Raw genomic sequence first — 21,621 nt, 5'->3', positions numbered from 1 at the left:
TAAATAGAATAATCAGCTAGTTTGTTAAAAACTAGAGGCTTAAGTTTTCCCTTCTCCCTTAGCATAGAAAGGAGAAGACATGAGCCTGGAGTTCGCACTGGTGACGAAACATTGATCTTCTTTAGATCTGAATATTACTGTTGTTTGCATATTCCTTCTCTGGAGATATTCCTAAGTGAAGAAAGGGGAAACTATCAGCTAGAGCTAGACTATTATTTTCTCTTCCTCCAACCTTAACAAACCTTTCTAATTGTAAATATCCTTTCCTTTTTAGAACTTGGAAGATAATGCTCTGCAGAGCCCATAATGTAGATCAGAGGTCTTCAAATTTGGCAGCTTTAAGACTTGTGGACTTCAACTCCCAGAATTCTCCAGCCAGCTATGTTGGCTGGAGAATTCTGGGAGTTGAAGTCCACAAGTCTTAAAGCTGCCAAGTTTGAAGATCTCTGATGTAGATCTTCAATAAATTTAAAGGCAAGGAAATTACAATACCAGCAAGTAAGTCCACCTGCATTATATGAATTGTGGCTTGACATTTTTGCATCTCCTGAGCGTACTTTGGGCCTGAAACTACTTTCATTCCGAAAAAACATGATGTGCTTGTTAAAATATTCAAAGTTGGCAGACTACTGTTCAAAAAACTAAAATAATAATAAAAAAGCACAATAATGGGCATTGAAACACAATATTAAAGAGTTCTTAAAAATAATGTGCCAATATTTCTTTTTACTGATATAAATATATAACAAATGCCCATTTGAGCTTACAGAAGAGGAAAGGAAATGGTTTCAATAGGAGAAGCAAAGGACAGAGGTTAGAAAAATCTCATTCTGAGATATTATGAAATAATTTCTCTCCTAAGATACAGCAACAGAATATTAAGGATTTAAAAGATCTTTAAAAAAAAAAAGAGCAAATCAAAATTGAAAGATGTTCCACAGGCAAAGCTCAGAGTGCACAATTTGTTAGTTCTGCAGAACTATACATGTCATAGGATACAGAATTTATGCAGCACTTTCACCTTCACAAAAGAGATTACATTCAGCATAATGCAAAATCAGTCCAACCAACTCTTTTCATGTCTTCCTATTGTGAACTGATCAAGGGACAATTTCTGCAATCAGTTCCAATAGCCATTTATTCATATAGCCCTCCAACAAGTAGAAACGCAATGGGTAGAAGCAATCACTTGAGAGCTAGAAGTGCACATAAGCTATTTGTGATGCAATCAATTTAGTAAAGTATGTCATATCTAACAGCAATTTAAAAAATTATCCTGCAATATCAACCATCATCCAAATCCTCTAATCATGGCAATGACAGTTAGATCAGAATATATTCAAAGAGGGATTGCCAATTCAAAGCAAGCAAGGCGATAGTCAGAAGCCTATGGCTACCATGGATGAATTTCAGGATTAAGGACCAATTCAATAACATCCAACAGCCTTGAAGGAACTTAGTAACATCTTAATCAGAAGTCCTTTCTATGATCTTTGAGAGATCATGGAGGATAAGCGTAGGCCATCAAAGGGCAAATGTTCTTCCAATTTCCAAAAATATTAACTAGAAACAACCAGAGATTATATGGACTGGAAATAAAATTATTTATTAATTAAGTTTATTAAAGTGGTCACTTGAGAGCTAGAAGTGTATGTACACTATTTGTGATGCAATCAATTTTAGTAAAGTATATTATATCTAAAAGCAATTTTTTAAATATTCTGCAATATCAACCATCATCCAAATCCTCTAGCTGCTTATAAATAAAGGGAAGGTATTGCTTAGCTGTAACCAGCATTAGTTTATCTAGAATAAGTCATGTCAAACCAACCTGTTCTTTTTTGATAGCATAATCGATGTAGTTAATTGTAGGAGTATGATGGGCAAGTATATTGTGACCTTAAGGCCTTCAAAAAATGTGATATAGTATAAGGTGCTAATAAAGAAGAAAGGAAAATATGGTCTGGACTTTGCTACCATTGGATGGATAAAGAACTGATTGAATAATTGCACCTAACAATTGTACACCAACTGTTTTTCAACAAGTGAAAGTGTCATATGGCATACTGCAGTGCTCTAGTCTAGGCAATGTGCTGTTCAGTATAAAATGATTTGGATGAGGGTTTAGAAAATATTTTTCAGATTTCCACCAATTTATACAAATTTGCAAAAACACTGATCAGATTTGGAGAAATGGATGAAGACATTATCATGACTCAGAAGGATCTTAAAAGCCAGAAACCAGTCTTGTGAGTTTCAACATGGACAAATTGCAAAGTCCTTCATTTAATTAAAAAAATCAAAGGCATGACTGTAGGATTGGGGTAATCATCTCAGGCAACAACACAGGCAAAAATTATCTATGTGTCTTGGTGAAACACAAAATGAGTATAAGGCAAGAAAGTTGTGCATCTGCAAGGAAAAGCAAATGCAAATCAAGTCTATATCAAAAGAATCAAGATAAAAATAAGATATTATATCTCTTCTGTATTGTTCAGAAAACATGCAGTACATAAGACATCTAGTAGACCTCTTATGGCCCAATTACCCATTTTCCCAGACTCAAATAATGTCATTAACCCCACACTCACCCACACAAAATAAACTGTCTCTGTTGAAGGTCTCTTCAATGGCAATCCCAACTGGATCTTTAACTCAATACAAGCAATTATAAATTGCTCCATTATCTTCAAGATATGCCCAAATTATCCCCAGTTTAAGAGTCATTGACTTATAATATGATGTTTAATTCTGGGCACTACAGTTTTGGAACAAAATGGAGTTTATTCCAGGGGTGAAATTAAAAAATTTTCCCTACCGGTTCTGTGGGTGTTAGCTTGGTGGGCAGGGCAGGGGAAGGATATTGCAAAATCTCCATTCCCACCCCACTCTGGGCCCAGCCAGAGGTAGTATTTGCCAGTTCTCCAAACTACTCAAAATTTCTGCTACCGGTTCTCCAGAACCTGTTAGAACCTGCTGGATTTCAGCCCTGGTTTATTCCAAGGAAAGGAACCAAGGAGATTAGGTAGGAACTCTGGATATACAGTATGTCAGCTGGAGAAGAAAAGGCTGCAAGAAGACATGATAGTTGTCGTCAGAAAGCAAATAAATTTGCTTAGTGTTCCTCCAGAAGGCAAGAAACAATGACTTTACAATTGCAAGGTAGGAAATTTTATTGGAGAGCAAGAATTTCCTAACAATAACAACTATTCAACAAAGAAGCCAATTGCTTTAACAGGTGGTGTCCTCTCCTTCATAGCAACTGTTTAAATAGAATCTGGATGGTCATCTCCAGTAGATGCTGGCACTGGAAAGAGGGATGGACCAAAGCCCCTTCCAATCCTTACTGTTTATGATTTTATGTTTTATGAACTTTCTAGAATTAGCTTGGAAAATGAGTTTTCCATCCAATATTGGTTACCAGTTATTAACGATTATAGATAATAGAATGCAATTGCATGAAACAAATAAAAAAACCTCAACACAGAAACAACCACAAAATAAAATAAAAATGACATGCCTGTTAGGAATTAATCAAACAATAAACATTTTCATTAATAAACCTCATTCTTTCTTGTAATAATTACAATTGCACACATTTGGCAACTCCCTCAGTATTTCTAGAGACTGATCCAGAGCTAAAAGGGGGAAAGATTTCAATCTAAAAGAAACATAAACTTCATTTATACTGTAATATGTAAACCAATACTAGCTGAAACTTAAATGTGAGTTCAAAGTACAATAATAAGACATTTTACAAACTAAATGCCACTATTACTTGTATGATATAAAGCATTTTTAATCTCAGAAGCAAAACTTTGTTTTAGATCAAATATCTACAAGGTGAAGGATGTTGCCACATCATTAGATAAATATTTTTTAATATTTGACTTTGTTCATATAAATATTTTAAAACAATAGAATAAACAAGAGGATTTTGTTTCCATTATTTATTTATTTTTAAGAGAAAACTGGAAACAGTTTCTTCATACAAACAGAATGGGACTGGCAAATTATATGCATGTTATTCATGGACTGTCTCTCAAGAATAATTCATAACAATAATAATTAAATACCATCTACATTCATATCACTTTGCAGAGGAATGTAAGCCATAACAAAAGAGTTGGAGGAGAGATTCTGCTCTAAACGGCTATCATCACAGCCCTCCAAGAAATACAAAATAAAACTTCACTATTACATCCCCTATGGTTTCTTAAAAGCATAAATGTGTTGGCAAGAAGTAGACAGTTGCACTATAGCAATATTGTACTTAAAACTAATCACCGGGGGACCATTCTCTTAAGGAATAATACAGGAGAGAACAGAATTTACTTTGATCAAAATCTAAGTTGATCATATGGTTCCATAACTTCCATTTATCTTTTTTTTTTAATATATACAAGAGCCGAAATGGCATAGTGATTAGAGTGCAGCACTGCAGGATACTTCAGCTGACTGCTAGCTGCAGTTCAGCAGTTCAAATCTCACTGGCTCAAGATTGCCTCAGAGTATCATCCTTTCGAGGTCAGTAAAATGAGGACCCAGATTGTTGGGGGCAATATGCTGACTCTGTAAACCGCTTAGGGAGGGCTGTAAAAGCACTATGAAGTGGTATATACGTCTAAATGCTATTGCTATATGCAAGCTGCAAATACTGAGCACCCTCCATGTCGACCTTTACATCTTAAATTCATTTCTATACATTTGAGATGATTTTTGCCAATAGCGCTGCTCCAGAATCATTTGAAAAGATGTCGCCTTTCAAGGGAACCCCTAAAGACTTCTTATATGCCATGTACAATTCAGAAAGGGTTTCTTTCGTGAGCAGAATGGAATCTCTGAATTCCATCCAGCATGCATTGTTTTTGACAAATAAAAAAGCATAAATTTTGAAGGCTAGGGATTAGGTTTAATTTCACAATGATCCAGAGCAATTGCTATATCCTTTAATTCACTGAGATTAGTCTCTGCAGCACCAGAAATGGATGCAGAGCCCAGAGTGAATCATATTTTGCATATCTCTACCCCAGACTTCAGCATGCTTTCATCAGTTGGACTCTACAGCAGAACAAACGAACAAGAGAGGTATAGCATGAAAGATTATGAGAATTTTTTCAGCTCCAGAAGCTTATCTAAGATCACAACACCTTCCCAGTCTCAGATTAGGATAGTCCATCCTTTGTTGGCATTCAGTTCAGTATTTAAGATCGTTCTTTTCTGCAGATTCTTTGGGAAGGAGAATGTTGCATAAGGCTGACAGCACCTATTTGAGACCACTGTGCCCAATACCATGCTACAATACAATACAATACTACAGCTTGTAATTGTGGCTTCATGCATAATTTTGTTCTTGTAGAGCAGGCATACAAACGTCCATATAACTAGAGTTTTAAAAATACAGACAATGTAATTTGGGAAATGCTGTTTGTTTTTTTGCAAAAATCACAAGCCAAGTAATGCAATTAGCTATCTATCAGGCTTAATTCCTTGACATCTCTTTTCAAAGCTGCCGAAGAAGCAAAATAATTGTCAAAGGATAACTGAATACAACCATCTCTGCTCTGATATCACTGAGATGCCATAGCACTGGTCCTCCAGAGAAGATATCACTATATTCCCCTTTCGGAGTAACTTTGGAGGAATCGAGCAAATTCCTTCCTTTGGACGAATCAAAAGGGAGTCACATCCTTTTGCCCTTTTTCCTTTTATTGTAATTCAGTCCTTCTCCTGATGAGCAGGCCAACATCTGATGAATTTTACACACACTTGATTGGCAAATCAAAGACATAAACAACTCTCAACATGGTAACAATCTTGACTGCTGCCTAAACAGTTAGACAAATGTGTCAGTATATTCATGAACTGGAATAGGTATAGCAGCAGGTCAGCCAATGGGGGACTTTTTGGTAACTGAAACATAGTATTTGTTGTATGAAGCCATAAGAGACAGTTTGGAGTCTGGGCGTGGCTTAACTCTTCTGTGTATAAGCTTGAGGGCACTAGCTTCTCCCTCTTCCATTTTGCTTTCTCCATTTTGCTGCTTCCATTTGCTTGCCTCCTTTTGCTAGCCTCCATTTTGTGCTTCCATTTTGTGCTGAGTTTGTACTTCCTATTTCTCTTCTCTAAAATGTGGGAAAACCTTCAAGGGTATTGTATATTTGCCTTATGTGTTGTTAAGTATATAAAGAAGTTTTGAATCCTGCTGAATTGTCTGATTGTGTGTGCTGCAACAAACTCTAACAAAATGTTGCCCCAAAGGTTTGATTACAAATAATACTTGACTAACAATGTTTGTTTATTTTATTTATTTATTTATTTTTCATATTTTTATACCGCCCTATCTCCCTAGGGACTCAGGGCGGTTCACAACCAGATAAAAAATATACATATAAATACAAATAAAACATCCATTAAAAAACTTATTATAATTGGCCGAATAATTAAAATGATAATAAAAATAATAAAATCCCCATTAAAACCAATTCGAATTTAAAATCTAGTCCAGTCCTGCGCAAATAAATAGATGTGTCTTAAGCTCGTGGCGAAAGGTTCGGAGGTCGGGAAGTTGGCGAAGTCCTGGGGGAAGCTCGTTCCAGAGGGTGGGGGCTCCCACAGAGAAGGCCCTTCCCCTGGGAGTCGCCAGCCGGCACCCTGAGGAGTCCCTCTCTGTGAGAGCGCACGGGTCGGTGAGAGGTATTCGGTAGCAGCAGACGGTCCCGTAAATAGCCCGGCCCTATGCCATGGAGCGCTTTAAAGATAGTCACCAAAACCTTGAAGCGCACCCGGAAGACCACAGGTAGCCAGTGCAGTCTGCGCAGGAGAGGTGTCACATGGGAGCCACGAGGGGCTCCCTCTATCACCCACGCAGCCGCATTCTGAACTAACTGGAGCCTCCGGGTGCACCTCAAGGGGAGCCCCATGTAGAGAGCATTGCAGTAATCCAGATGAGACGTCACGAGAGCGTGAGTGACCGTGCATAGGGCATCCCGGTCTAGAAAGGGGCGCAACTGGCGAACCAGGCGGACCTGGTAAAAAGCTCTCCTGGAGACGGCCGCCAAATGATCTTCAAAGGACAGCCGTTCATCCAGGAGAATGCCCAAGTTGCGCACCCTCTCCATCGGGGCCAATGACTCGCCCCCAACAGTCAGCACCAAGGCAGAGGAATAACCCCTATCCCTGGCCCTCCAGAGATCATCCACCAATGCGACCAAAGCCGTCTCAGTGCTGTATCCGGGCCGGAAGCCGGACTGGAACGGGTCTAGATAGACAGTTTCATCCAGGTACTGGGGTAATTGACATGCCACCACACTCTCTACAACCTTCACCGCGAAACGAAGGTTGGAGACTGGACGATAATTACCTAAAACAGCTGGGTCCAGGGAAGGCTTCTTGAGGAGGGGCCTCACCACCACCTCTTTCAAGGCGGCCGGAAAGACCCCCTCCACCAAAGAAGCATTCGTAATCTCCTGGAGCCAGCCTCGTGTCACCTCCTGAGTGGCCAGTACCAACCAGGAGGGGCACGGGTCCAGTAAACACGTGGTGGCGTTCAACCTACCCAGCAACCTGTCCATGTCCTCAGGAGCCACAGGGCCAAACTCATCCCAAACAATCTCAACAAGACCGCCCTCCGACGTCTCACCTGGATCTACCCAATTTTGGTCCAGACCGTCCCGAAGCTGAACGATTTTATCGTATAGATAACCACTAAACTCCTCAGCTCGTCCCTGCAACGGGTCATCCCGCTCCCCCTGTTGAAGGAGGGAACGAGTCACCCGAAACTGGGCGGCCGGGCGATTATCTGCCGACGCAATGAGGGAGGAGACGTAGCAACGTCTCGCTTCCCTCAATGCCACTAGGTAGGTCCTATTATAGGACCTAACTAGTGTCCGATCAGCCTCCGAACGACTGGACCTCCAAGAACTCTCTAGGTGTCTTCTCCAGCATTTCATCCCCCTCAGCTCCTCGGAAAACCAAGGAGCCGGTTGGGACCTGCGCCGGGTCAGAGGCCGCAAAGGCACGACACGGTCTAAGGCCCCCGCCGCGGCCCGTTCCCAGGCCGCGACTAGTTCCTCAGCCGTGCCGTGAGCCAGACCCTCAGGAAATGGCCCAAGCTCCGTCCGGAACCTCTCCGGGTCCATCAGGCGCCTGGGACGGAACCAACGTATTGGCTCCGTCTCCCTGCGGTGTTGAGTGGCGGTCAGAAAGTCCAGGCGAAGGAGAGAGTGATCTGACCATGACAAAGGTTCAGTGACTATTTCCTTCAAGTCCAGATCCTTCAACCACTGACCAGAGATAAAAATCAAGTCCAGTGTGCCACCCCCAATGTGAGTAGGGCCATCAACTACTTGAGTCAGGTCCAAGGCCGTCATGGAAGCCGTGAACTCCCGAGCTGCTGTCGATGATGTGCCGGATGATGGCAAGTTGAAGTCCCCCATGACTATAAGTCTGGGGGTCTCCACCGCCACTCCGGCCAGCACCTCCAGGAGCTCGGGCAGGGCAGCTGTCATGCAGCAAGGAGCCAGGTACACGACGAACAAGCCCATCTCACACCTATGACCCCACCTCACAAAGAGGGATTCACACCCGGCAATCTGAGGTACAGTGGTCTCCCTCGGCTCTAGACCTTCTCTAATAACAACCGCCACCCCCGCAACCCCTACCCTGAGCCCGCGGCTGATGAAATGCACGGAAACCCGGTGGGCACATTTCAACAAGGGGCACGCCCCCTTGAGTGCCCAACCAGGTTTCCGTAACGCCTATAAGATCCGCGGCGCCCCCCTGGATAAGATCGTGTATTAGGGGGGCCTTATTGACCATGGATCATGCGTTGCATAGCATAAGCCGGAGGCCCAGGCTCTGAGGGTCTTGACCATCCGGGGAACGGAGAAGTCAGAGGGATCGGGGCGCGCAATCACCTGCAAACATCGAGCGCGTGCCCCCACAAAACGATATGATCCCCCACTTCCGCCATATCTGCCCCTCCCACTTACCATACAAATAGGACCACCCTCACTAGAAGGAACACACTCCCCCCCCATAACCTCCGAACCTATTAAATAACCGCCGCGAGCACACGCAGGAACTGGCTCCCCTCCCGACAGGCTACCCCCAACACCCGCCCTAACCCTCCCACCCCTTAAAAACGCCTTATCTAAAAAACCCCAAAGGCTCTTTTTCTTCGCATGCCACCTCTGTGGATCCCAAGACCCGTCCTTGAGGCCGGCCCTTGATAATGAAGCGGGCCATTCCTGCGAGGCGGGGGCACCTCACAGGCGCAAGAGTTCCAGTGACTGTTTAATGACTGTTTGAAGTTACAATGACACCCAAAAAAGTGACATGATTATTTTTCACGCTTACGACTTTTGCAGCATCCCCATAGTCACATGACCAAAATTCAGATGCTTGGCAACTGACTCATATTTATGATGGTCGGAGTGTCCCAGGGTTGTGTGATCCCCTTTTGTGACCTTTTGACAAGTAAAGTCAACAGGGAAGCCAGATTCACTTAACAACTGTATTACTAATTTAATAACTACAGTGATTCACTCAACAACTGTAACAAGAAAGGTCATAAAATGGGGCAAAACTCACTTAACCACTGTCTCACAATTTTGAGCTCAATTTTGGAGGATTACCTGTACCATTAATTCATTGCTTTAAGGAATGGTGATATTCGACACAGAGCACACACTGGGTGCTCTTGATAATTACATTCCCCAGAGAAGGGGAAGGGCCTTCTCTGTGGGGGCTCCTACCCTCTGGAATGAACTTCCCCCGGGACTTCGTCAACTTCCCGACCTTCGGACTTTTCGCCGCGAGCTGAAGACGTATCTATTTCTTCGAGCAGGACTGGCATAGGATTTTAGAATTTTATATGTTACTATTGGGGTTTTAAATTTTAACTGGGTTTTATTGTTTATATATATTTTAAATTGGCCATATTTGATAGGTTTTTTTAATTATTGTTTTAATATATTTATTATTGTGGTTTTAGTTGGCTGTGAACCGCCCTGAGTCATTCGGGAGAAGGGCGGTATAAAAATTTGATTAAATAAATAAATAAATAAATAAATGCCAGCTAACCCAATTTCATATTACTATATGCAATACATACATCACTGCAGCTGAACATGATTGTTTTTTTAATCGATTTGTCATATGTCTTTATATTGTTGTTTGCTGAAAAACTGAAATCAACATTTATGTCACTGAAATACCAGGTTGTTTTAGTATAACTTAAAGAGACCTGTCCCTAATAGAGATCTCGTCACCCCACCCAAGCATAATTCTTAAAACGTTATATTAGCACACAGCAGCACCTCATACATTTAAAAAAGAAGTGCTCTACAAAGAATTATTAATATTTACCTTCACAGAGTTTCTGCTTTATTACTTCCCTTATTCTGGATATTGCCATATAATCTTCAACATGGAACACATATGTGGAAGAGGGTTTGTTGGCAATTGCTTTCAGTTCATCCTCTTCGGTTTCAGAACCAACGCCAATGGCAAACAGCGTGATCTTATTTCTCCTGGCTTCAGCAGCCACCTCTTTGACTTCATCTTGGGACTTTCCATCAGTTAGAACAATTGCAATTCTTGTAAGGAATCTTTCCGATTTAGCAAATAGATGGTCCATTGCAAACTGAATGGCTTTGCCTGTTCTTGTATTTCCACCCAAATACTGTACATATGCCATTTCTCTGATTAGATTCTCATTGGAATCATAAAAACCCAGAGGAATTTCAAGTACAGGATAATCACTGTACTGTACTACTCCAACTTGAATAAATTTTGGTCCTATGTTAAAGTTACTTGTAATATTGAATAGCCATCTTTTGATTATTTCGAAGTTTTCTGGGCCAACGCTGTAGGAGCCATCCAAGATGAAAACTAAATCTGCTGGGGCTGTTCGGCAACCTAAAACAAACATAGAGAAAAATGTTTTACTTGTATCTTTATCATCATAATCCAAGTTAGCATCCTTTAGACTGTAAACTAGGATGGAAAACTCACCAAATGTAACTGTACTTATTTCTACATAAAAAAGATATTGGGGTTGTTGTTGTTTTTCATCTCATGTCTAGATAAGATAAGCTACAAAGTAACCAAGTTAGTTAATCACAAGTGACTAGAAGACTTAGTCATTTCATTCCCTATTGCGGATGTCAGGTAGTCAGTCTTAAAATGTGATAAAAATGGCAGAAACCTGTACTCTATTCTCAACTTCTTTTGCGTAGAATGGCCTCAGTACACGGAGTTAACTTTTAAACAAATTTATAGTAAATATGGGATTAAAAGACTAAATCCATATCAATAAAATAAATAGAAAGGAATTTACAATTCATTATTTTTTACTTCATATAGAAGAGTACAGTTTTAAAGGATGATTATGAGCTCAGTGTTTGGGGAAAAGCTCCATACTTGTCCATTTCTATAGCTATAGTCATACTAAATGCCACACACCAGTCACAAATTGTTTTATTTTCTCTTAGGGAAAAATGGATATTTTTGCTAAATTTATTAGTTAATTAAACTAGTAGAATCATGTTTTATCCATGTTTTAAACTTTTTTTAAAAAATTTACTAAAGAAGATAGGGACATAAATAATAATACTTAAATTAACAAGCATGTGAATGCTTAATGGGCATATATTGTTGAGAGAGGAAAAATATGAAGATAGAAATAAAATGAAATGGTAAGGCCTGAACCCAGGCTTCCTTCCATACTGTAGTATTTTATTCGTTTTAATTCATGTATATCACTCACTTGCAGCTTCACATTATGAAACCTACTGGAATAAATGAACTGTAAATGAAAGATTATTGGCTTAGAGAGAACTAATATGCTATGTTCCTGCAGCTCACCAAATCATAATTTTTTCAACAGGTGACTTGATATTCCTAGTGAATCAAATAGAAAAAAAACAAATAGAACAAACTCTTGAAAGTTTTCTAGTTTGGATCTAAATACCAATGAGATCGTACAGAAATATAAAATTCTAGAGGCTTCTGCTTTACTTAGGACTATCCTAAACATTGTAATCAGACAACTGAAAAAACTGAAAGTTTCTGTATTTTATTAAGTAGCTCTGATGAGCAAAACTCTTACTTGCTCTTGTATCACTGCCTTCAGCCAATATGCAGCCATGTAGTAAGAACATTAAAACTGTCTGAAGAAACGTTATGTTCATTGCCATGTATACAGTTTTTGTGTCCTTCAAATCCTAAAATAGACTGGGGAAAATACAAAATATTTTAAAATGGTATTACAACAATTTGAAAACAATGATATAAGAAAATAGGAAAGCAATGCTTATAAATGGTTAGGGTGTCCAGTAAGACTAATCGGTGTAACAGATTGGTTCAGCTAGTTGTATTATATAACTAAATTAATTCCAATTAGTTAGGATTGATGATAGACCTAAAATATTAGTTTTTAATCTGAAGAGCCTTAATCATATGAAATTAATGTCAACAGGATCCTCTACCACTAAGTGCCATGATAGTCAAAACTTCAATACAGTAAGACCTCCGTGTATACTGGGATACTATTTCGGTGGCTTGCCTTGAGCCCACCTGCCAAAATTCCCAAGTATATCAGACATTAAGTGACAACACAATGAACTGCATGGAACAAAAGTCTGGATATATACAAGAAGCTATGGAACTATTGCACATTCTTCCTGTATTAAATACTTATTATTAGAAATCAGTATCACAAAGGCCAGCATTCCAAAACTTAAAATAGACCAGAATACAAAAATTGCCTTGGGTATACAAAAATATGTGCACATTTTATCCTACTGGGTAGTAGAATTTCTACTTGAGATAAAATCATATGAAGAATCCAGTAGAGGTTGAGCTCCAAGACATTCTTTCAACAAGCTGGCACCTTCTAGAAATTTTGGATTTCAGTTCATCTGTTATGTAAGTATAGGTAGGAAGGCTAATCCGACACAGTCCCACAAAGAATGTAAAAAATACGAAATGGCCTTTTGCAATTCATCAGAGCCAGGTTTACATTGACTAGTTCAAAAGGTTAGATCAGGGGTAGTCAACCTTTTTATACCTACCGCCCACTTTTGTATCTCTGTTAGTAGTAAAATTTTCTTTTTTTTTTTTTTTTCTAAAAAGTTTTATTTTTACAATCATATCAAATAATTCATCCAATGTACAGTTATATACAATTAGTCGGGCTTGCCCAGTCACCACCACCCTTTTTAACACTCTTCCCTCTTCTACCTTCTTTTACTTTCCAAACCTTCCTCTCCTTCTCTTATCTACATCCACTCCTCCCTCCACCCTACACCTTCCTTCTTCCTCTACTATCCCTCTTCCTTCCTCTTCTCCTCTTTCCTACCTCCTACTCTCTCTTTTCTCCCTCCCCACCGTTCTAAAATGGTAACTATGCAGACCCGACCCTACATTAATTATATTTCTTCAATAATCCCTGTACATTAACCATCACTCCATCTCTACCAAAAAACCCCCCCAATTCCCCTCCCCCTTACCCCCCACCCCCCACCCCGACTTCCCAGAACAAAATGCAGGGTATCAAAACTAACAATCATAATCCAAAATAATTCCTAAATTATAATCTTTAGTCACACCACACTTAGTCACACTCTCAATTCCCCTCTCCTTCAAAAATATATCTAATACAAAATATTTCCTAAATTTACTCATATGCTATTCGATATTTTTTTTATCTGATACTTATTTTAAATATAATCAATCCACATTTTCCATTCTAAAATATATTTTTCTAGTGTATAGTCTTTCAAGTAGCGGAGATTTTGTCATCTCTGCCAGATTTGATACTTTGAGTGTCCATTTGTTGTTTTGTTTTGTCCATTCTTGATTGTAGGTAATTCTTCTTTCTTCCAATACTGAGCAATCAAAAGTCTTGCGACTGTTATTAAGTTCAAAATCAATTTAGTCTCTATAGCTGTATAGTCCATAATTATTCCTAGTAGAAAGAACTGCGGAGTAAACTTAATCTTCTTTTTCAAAATATTCTGCATGATCCACCAGCCTTTAATCCAAAATACTTTAACTTTTTTACAAGTCCACCATATATGGTAATAAGTAGCATCTTCACAATCGCATCTCCAACATTTAGCAAGATCTAATATGTGTTTCTTGTAAACAGGTAATGTCATTTTTAAATTATTTCAAATAATGAAATACTTTCCTTCTCTTCTCGGTGAATTCAGGCCATTAACATTCCAAGATAATAGTTTAATTGCCATTATCGGCCAAAGGAAACTTTTGGAACACCAGCCGCAGATCACATTTTACTTTAGGCCTTGCTCCTCCACTGTTTCCATTGTAGTAGTTGCCAGTTGTTGTTGTGCCTTCATCTCTTGTTCCTTGCGTTTAGCAGCAGCTCTTGTCAGCCTTTGTTCTTTTGAATCTAAACCCGTCGTAGGTATTTCCAACACCTGTAATAAATCTTCTTCCATCACAATCTGTTCTTGTACCTGCTTCACTTCTCTTTCCTTCACTTCAGCCTCCTTCTTCTAGCTTCCAATGGGGAAGACTTCCAACTTTTAATACCTCAACATAAAATTCTCTTGCTTTTCCAACCGTATTGAAACGATGTACTTTCCTGCATAATATACTATTATACCAGTTGGAATATCCCATCTATATTCAATCTGATGTTTTTAAGTTCATTCACCAGGAAGGCAAATTCCTTCCTAGCCCTTAACATTTTGGTGGAATTTCCTTTAATATCAAAATATCTTGACCAGCAATCTGAATCTTCTCCCCTTATATGAAGCTTGCAAAATCTGATTTCTCACTGTTCTGTTTGTAAAATAAATAACAACATCCCTTGGCAACTTTTTTGCCTTGCTATCCAAGAATTCACACGATATATTTTATCAATTTGATAAGCCACATCTGCTGGACGAGCTGCTAATATCTCAGCAAATACTTCAGAAAAATTTCCTTAAATTCTCTTCCTTATTTTCTTTCAAACCTCGAATTCTAAGAGCAAATTCCATATTTCTATATTGTATCAAAACTATTTCATCCTCTGTCTTTTCCATTTTACTTTGAAATTCATCCATTTTATTTTCTAATTTTGAATTATGTTGCTTAATTACTTCAACCTCCTCTTCCAATAAAATCACATTCGTTGCCAAACTTTGTACTGCCATTACAAATCCTTCTTTAACTTCTTTATTTCCCACTTGAATTTCTGATATCTGCTCTTTCATTTCAGACATCTCATCAGTTATAACTTTAAATTTTTCTTCTATAAAGCCTTTTAAGTTCTCTTGTAACGCCTCTAAATTCAATGTTCTAGTCTCTGCTGTGTGAGCTGGAGAGGCACCAGCTGATAAAGTTCCAAAGCTCTTTGTTACAGTAGACTTTAATTGACACGCTGAAAGTATCACTTTCGCTTTCCACTCGTTAACTTGTTAACAATTCGCCTCCATTTTCTTGCTGTTTTCAAGCTTGTTACAAAGTATCGGGGAATCGGCTTGGCTACTTGCTTAAAGTTCTCCCACTTTCGTTCTGTCCGGTATAATCCTTTATTGTCCAAAATAAATCTCGGCGTTTGGTCGTGGTGATTGGTTCCGCCAAAGCAGAAGAATCCTCGGATCTGGAGCACTTCGGGTTACTGGAGGGAACTTAACCCTTCAAACCCCTTTTTTCTCAGGGGCTTTAGGGAAATTCAACCTCTGTCCTCAGCTCACCCCTTCTCCTTCTCCCGAAGAGGGGGTTTTCCGAACCGCTGGGCAGCAGATTTAAGCTGTCCTAGCGATTCCACATAATCCAGAGGTTGGTGATCGTAAAGATCACCGCCATCACCTACGGTGCCAAACCGGAAGTCCAGTAGTAAAATTTTCTAACCGCCCACTGGTTCCACAGTAATGCGCCATGTATCGTCGTCTGCGCATGCCTCTCGCGCATCGTGGATTGGGTTTGGGGGGGCACCGGCTACCAGCTCTGCTTGTCTGTTACAGCTGGGCGGTGTGGGGGGAGATGCGCGAGCTATTCTGGGATGAGGCTCTTTTGTTTGCGGTTGCACTATAGCGCCATTTAGTTTCACTTAGGTAACATGAACTAAACTTATACGCGGGTGATACAAATAGTATATTTTCAGAAATTTAAATTGTCACGGGGAATTTTATGAAAACCTAACGAAAATGTTTTTAAATAATGCTATGATTTTTTTTTTAAAGTCAATTAAATTAAAAAAAAGGAAAGTGCTTCAGTATCGGGCAAAACCCCTACCGCCCACCATGAAAGCTGGAACACCCACTAGTGGGCAGTAGGGATCAGGTTGACTACCACTGAGTTAGATAAATCAAATAATTATAGTACATTTCAAGGCAAAACAAGCGCTATATAAATCCAATTTACAGTAGAGGTGTGCAGAACATTTCAAATTAGGAATAGTTCTTTGAAGTCTGAAATTATTTTACTGACTATTCTAGAACTGCTCACAATACAAAAGTTGTTTTCTACCTCAAAGCTGATATGGTTTGAGCTTGACATACTTCTGAACAATTTCAAACTAGTGTTACGAATTCAAAACATTTTGTATATCTCCATTTATATGCAGCTTCCAGCTGCAGAAAATCAGGCCCATCCGCATAGACTGCAGCATAAACATTTATTGAAGCCTATATACAAGAATCAGGTCAACTAACAGCATTAAATTGATGCTAGATAAACGTCAAGAGAATTCAAGGGGGGTTGGACTTGGATCTCTTGTAGCAATGCAAAAACTCTAAACTGATAATGCATTTTACTCCACACTCCGCCTCTACCTGATGTTCTCCTATAGTAACTATCATGAAGCATTTTTCCCACTCTATATGCTAAGCCAATTTAAAATTTATGATTAGGGCCTGACCAGATTGCAAAGAATTATTTTGCCAATGAATGCTAGCTTCAAGATTCTGCAAGAGCTAAGATAAGATATTCTAGGTGAATTGTTCAGGCTTGCGTACTAGAAAGGTATTCCAAAACCACTAATGCTACTTCAGTTTGACATGGCTTATCACTCTTTAATCCTTTCATTTTCTCATAAGGGCCAAAGATTTCAATTTAGTTGAGCCTGGCACTCAGACAAATCAGCCATCAACAGGCACATAGAGATAAATGAACAACTAGATATCGTTCAAAAGATACAATCAAAAAGCCAAAAAGGAAACAAAAGGACCAAAACACCTCCTTCCCAATAATTAACATCCAAATAAACAGAGATTAATACTAATCCAACAATCAAGCAGTAAATAATACTCCAGTTAAGGAACTGCCACTCAGAAAAATAATCAAACAGTAAATAATAGCCCAATCAAAGAACCACCAAGACCACTCCCACCAACAATGATAGGGCAAGCCACATGTATTTAAACAGAGAGTTACCCCACTCCCTCCTAGCACTGATGATGTTACTTAGTTGGGTAATGAAAAGTCTCCAAGAAAACAGCTAAGCTCAGAGAGCACCACAGACCCCACCAGCTCAATTTAAATGGCAATGGGCCTTTGAGTCTACTTTTGGTCCCACTTCTAAGCTGCAGTTTTATGAATCTACTCAAAAATCCCTATATACGATTACAGAAATGCTGTCTCTTACCGAATTTTGATTCGGATCAAAAGGTTAATGTATTTTGTATTTATAACTGTTTCGAAGAATGTCAGAAATTATGCTTTTTAAATTTTCTTTTTCCCTTGCACTTCTCCCCTCCCTAATATTTTTCAACATTTTTGTTTTTTCATTTTTTGTAGAATTTTAATAAAATATAATTTAAAAAAAAATAGTTATACAATGACAAACCAAATAAATATAGCTGTATAAGATGATCTATATTTTTTTCCTTTCGTCATCACCAATATTATGAAAGTTAGTTTCTTGAAGCCCATAGCCATCTGTAAAGTGCCAAGTTCAACAATGGCTCACCAAAATATTCTTCAGTATTTGTGGCAGCATTTGACCTAAATACACAAAATAAACATTTATCCAAATCTACAAAACAGAAATGTAACTCAAGATATTTCTGGAAAGGTGTCACTATTTATCCGGGACCTGGTACCAATAACTCTGCCAATGACCTGTTACGAAACTTCTCAAGCAGTATAAAAATGTGCAGACCTGCTTTACAATATGCCAAATTTAAATCTAGCGTACATAAATTTCCTGAGGGATGTAGTTCTATGTAACTAAATAGTCATTTCCTTTCTTTTACAAAGACCAGCCAAGGGGACACAAAGGATAAGAGCAATCAGCCATTGTATGCTATACCGTCATCTAGCAAAGTATGCATGTTATATTAACAAAGACACAACAAAAAAAGCCACTTTTGACAAGCTTTTGATTTCACAAACAGCAGGCCAAGTATTCAGAGTTTGATAATGAGTGGATACGATTGTTTGAGGAAAGAGTGAGGGAAGATGCAAGTATACTTACCGTATATACTCGAGTATAAGCCGAGTTTTTCAGCACGTTTTTTGTGCTGAAAAACGTCCCCTCGGCTTATACTCGAGTATATACGGCTTATACTCGAGTTTTTTTTTTCTTCTTTTTTTCACATTATACCGGATGGCGCAAACTTGGCGGGCTTTTGCATTAGCGCGGGGAAGCCCTGCCAGTGCAGTGAGAGGGCGGGGCGGGGGAGCTGCCAGCCTTCTCGGCTGAGGGAGGGAGGGTTTCCCCGACCGGTAGCTGCCTCATTTCCCACCCTCGGCTTATACTCGAGTCCCCAGTTTACCCCAGTTTTTTGGGGTAAAATTGGGGACCTCGGCTTATACTCGGATCGGCTTATATTCGAGTATATACGGTAATACAAGTAGTCCTTAACTTATACCCATTCATTTAACAAAAGCTGAAAGTTACAACGGTCTTTGAAAAAGTTATTTATAACCTCTCCTTGAAGTTAGGACCTTGTCAGTACCCCTATGGTCACATCACAATTCAGGTACTTGGCAACCACTTTGCATTTACAATAATTGCAGCTTTATGTGGTCACATGATCACAATTTGTGACCTTCCCAATGGGCTTCTGACAAACGAAGTAAATTTGCGAAGCTGGATTCACTTAACAGCCACATGATACATTTAATGACCATGGTGTATTGCTTAATGACTGTGATAAAAATGATAGTAACATCAAATCTGGTCACCTGAGGTTTTGTTTTATGATCATACTGACTTACAGTGGAACTCCCAGTTCCAATTGTGGTTGTAAGTCAAAGACTACTTGTAACAGCTGTAATGTGTGAGTTTAATGTTCGAGTTGGTGAGTTTAAATAACTCAGCTAAATGCCAAAATTTAATTGGAATATGTTTCATTTTAAGCATCAAGGGGGCATGATCAATGTCATTCACTTGCATATTTATACTAAAATACTGGGGTTTTTGTTTGTTTGGTTTTTTTAGTTTATTACAGTCATAGAGACCAGAACAAATAAAAACACTCAGTAAATATACAATTAAAAATTCTAATATAAAATAATAAATAACTAAAATACTCTTTAGAGCAGAGGTATCAAACTCAAGGCCCATGGGCCAGATCCAGCCCACCCGGTGTTTAAATCTGGCCACGGGGCCAGCTGGAAATAGCAAAAGACCAGCCCGCGGTGCCTCTGGCAGCCAAAATGGCTGTCAGGGTGCTGAAGGAGGTCATCCAGGCCAAAAATGGGGGACAGGGGGGTGCCAGTGGTGAGTTTCTACCAGTTCTACCCAGTTCGGGTGAATCGGTAGTGGCAGTGGTGGGTTGCTCCGCCCACCCACCTGGACATCATCACAGATGCTCTGCACATGCTCTGTGCGCGCTCACATTTGCGAAATGATAGCAAAGGTAACTGAAACCTACTGGGTGACACACATCCCCATGCACCGTTTTGGCCAGCAGGGTGCTGCAGGAAACGTCCGTCCCATCTTCCCCTCTCCTGCCAGCCCGTGGAGAACGACAATGCTGATTCGGCCCTCGAACAAATCCAGTTTGACACCCCTGGTTTAGAGTTTATGCTCTAAAGTCAATGAAATGCTGTATCTTGGATTTTCCCCCAAAAATACTGTAATAATGATGGAGTGAATGTGGGCTAATCACAATCCAATGGTCACACGCTGTTAGCCATTTTTTAAAATTCTCAATGAATTAAGATTTGGTCATTTTAGATCTGAATTAGGCTTTGCTATAGATAAGGAAGTATAAACCTAAGGTCAATATTAGCTAAAGTGTAAATGGAATGTCAGTTTCTGACATCAAACAAAAAATTGCCACTAATTTTTAGGCAGAAGTTAAAATAAATTATAACCAAGGGCACCATAATTGTTGTGACCCAGGCCCAAGTAGGTAGTAGGAAACTCAGTCAGTGTAAAAACAAACAAACTTTATTCGAATTACTTCATTCTCAGCGTAGTTCAACTAAATTAAAGCAAATTCCTCCCAACACAATTCCTCAGTCTTATCACCATGGTCGAATTTGGCAAACTGCCAGAGGCCTTTCTTGGCAAAAGTTCAGAAGACATCAATACAAAATAAAGGCAACAAGATGAAGCTATCAACATTGTTTTCCGGCAAAGAGCCCAAATGCCGTTGCTGGTCCTTTAAGCCTTATGGGAGGGGCCAATCATCTCTTGGCCCTACTCCCAAGTCATCCTCTTTGCTTGAGCTGCTCTTGCCTTCTGGCAGCTCTTCTCATGCGTTCATTAGGAACAGGCTCCTCCTGTTCCTCTGCCTCACTACTATCAGTCAGTCAGCTCTGGAGTCAGCACCTCACTCCCAGATGGCCCTCGACCCACCTCAGCCTCCGACACAGAGCCCTCATCTGGGCCTTCCCCAGCCTCCAGGACTGGCCCACACTCTTCCTCAGCCTCATCACTGTCCAACTCCATTGCCAGCTTAGCAGACTGCTGGCGGACCACAACAATAACAGACATGGTGAGGGATCAGGGGTTCCTGTAGGATCAGAGTTTTTTGCCCTTATTATGCTCCCTGCCAACCCACAATAGCTCTACTGGAGGGCCATACTTCAGATCTATCATATTTTTCTTATTATTTAGACTATATGCAGGAGCCTCTAATTTTTACTCCTAACAAACGATAAGAGGGACAATATTTAGGCCCTATTTGCTTGCTATTTTTCTGATTAATATTAATAATATACAATAATGAAAATATTCTTTTTATCATTTGTTTGCGTTGACCAGAGAGTGGAGAGAGAGAACAGTGTAATGTTCTCTTGGGGGGAAATAAATGCCATTTTTTTACTATTTCAGTCCCAGTATGACTAATCCATTTAGATGAAGTGCTAGAATTCAGTTAAGCAATACTTACCGAGGAAAGAGTCAGTCATCCACTTTCCCATAAGCCAGTGTTCCAATCAAAACTCCTGCCACTTCAGTTTTACACCATCTAATAATGCAGTCTATGAAACCTTGCAAAAAAACTTGTTATGGCCCCATAAGTTTTAAAATAGGAACCGCTAAGGGCTATAGCAGCAGAACCCAGCAGATACTTGGCATCAACAATATTATTCAGCAAGTTTCGCAAACTGGTAGATTCCTAGGCATCCGGGAGGATTTAAACTCTAATTCTTATATTAACTTGAGGGAAGTAAGAATGAATTATGAAAGACATCTGCCCT

The 21,621-nt window shown here is 39.6% G+C and overlaps 1 protein-coding gene across 1 annotated transcript in view; it reads right to left on the bottom strand.

The window, feature by feature from the left end:
- Nucleotides 1-21,621, bottom strand: part of COL21A1 (collagen type XXI alpha 1 chain) — a 116,438-nt gene that overhangs the window by 72,150 nt on the left and 22,667 nt on the right. Inside the window, exons 2-3 of the mRNA XM_058176888.1 lie at nucleotides 12,116-12,240; nucleotides 10,372-10,923 (exon numbers count right to left, since the gene is read on the bottom strand). Coding sequence (XP_058032871.1) covers nucleotides 10,372-10,923; nucleotides 12,116-12,203 — 640 coding nt within the window. The 5' untranslated portion in view covers nucleotides 12,204-12,240. The remainder of the gene's footprint in view (nucleotides 1-10,371; nucleotides 10,924-12,115; nucleotides 12,241-21,621) is intronic.

This window comes from Ahaetulla prasina, chromosome 1, assembly GCF_028640845.1.
Source record: "Ahaetulla prasina isolate Xishuangbanna chromosome 1, ASM2864084v1, whole genome shotgun sequence".
Taxonomy (NCBI): domain Eukaryota; kingdom Metazoa; phylum Chordata; class Lepidosauria; order Squamata; family Colubridae; genus Ahaetulla; species Ahaetulla prasina.
This window is presented reverse-complemented; position numbering and strand designations above follow the sequence as displayed.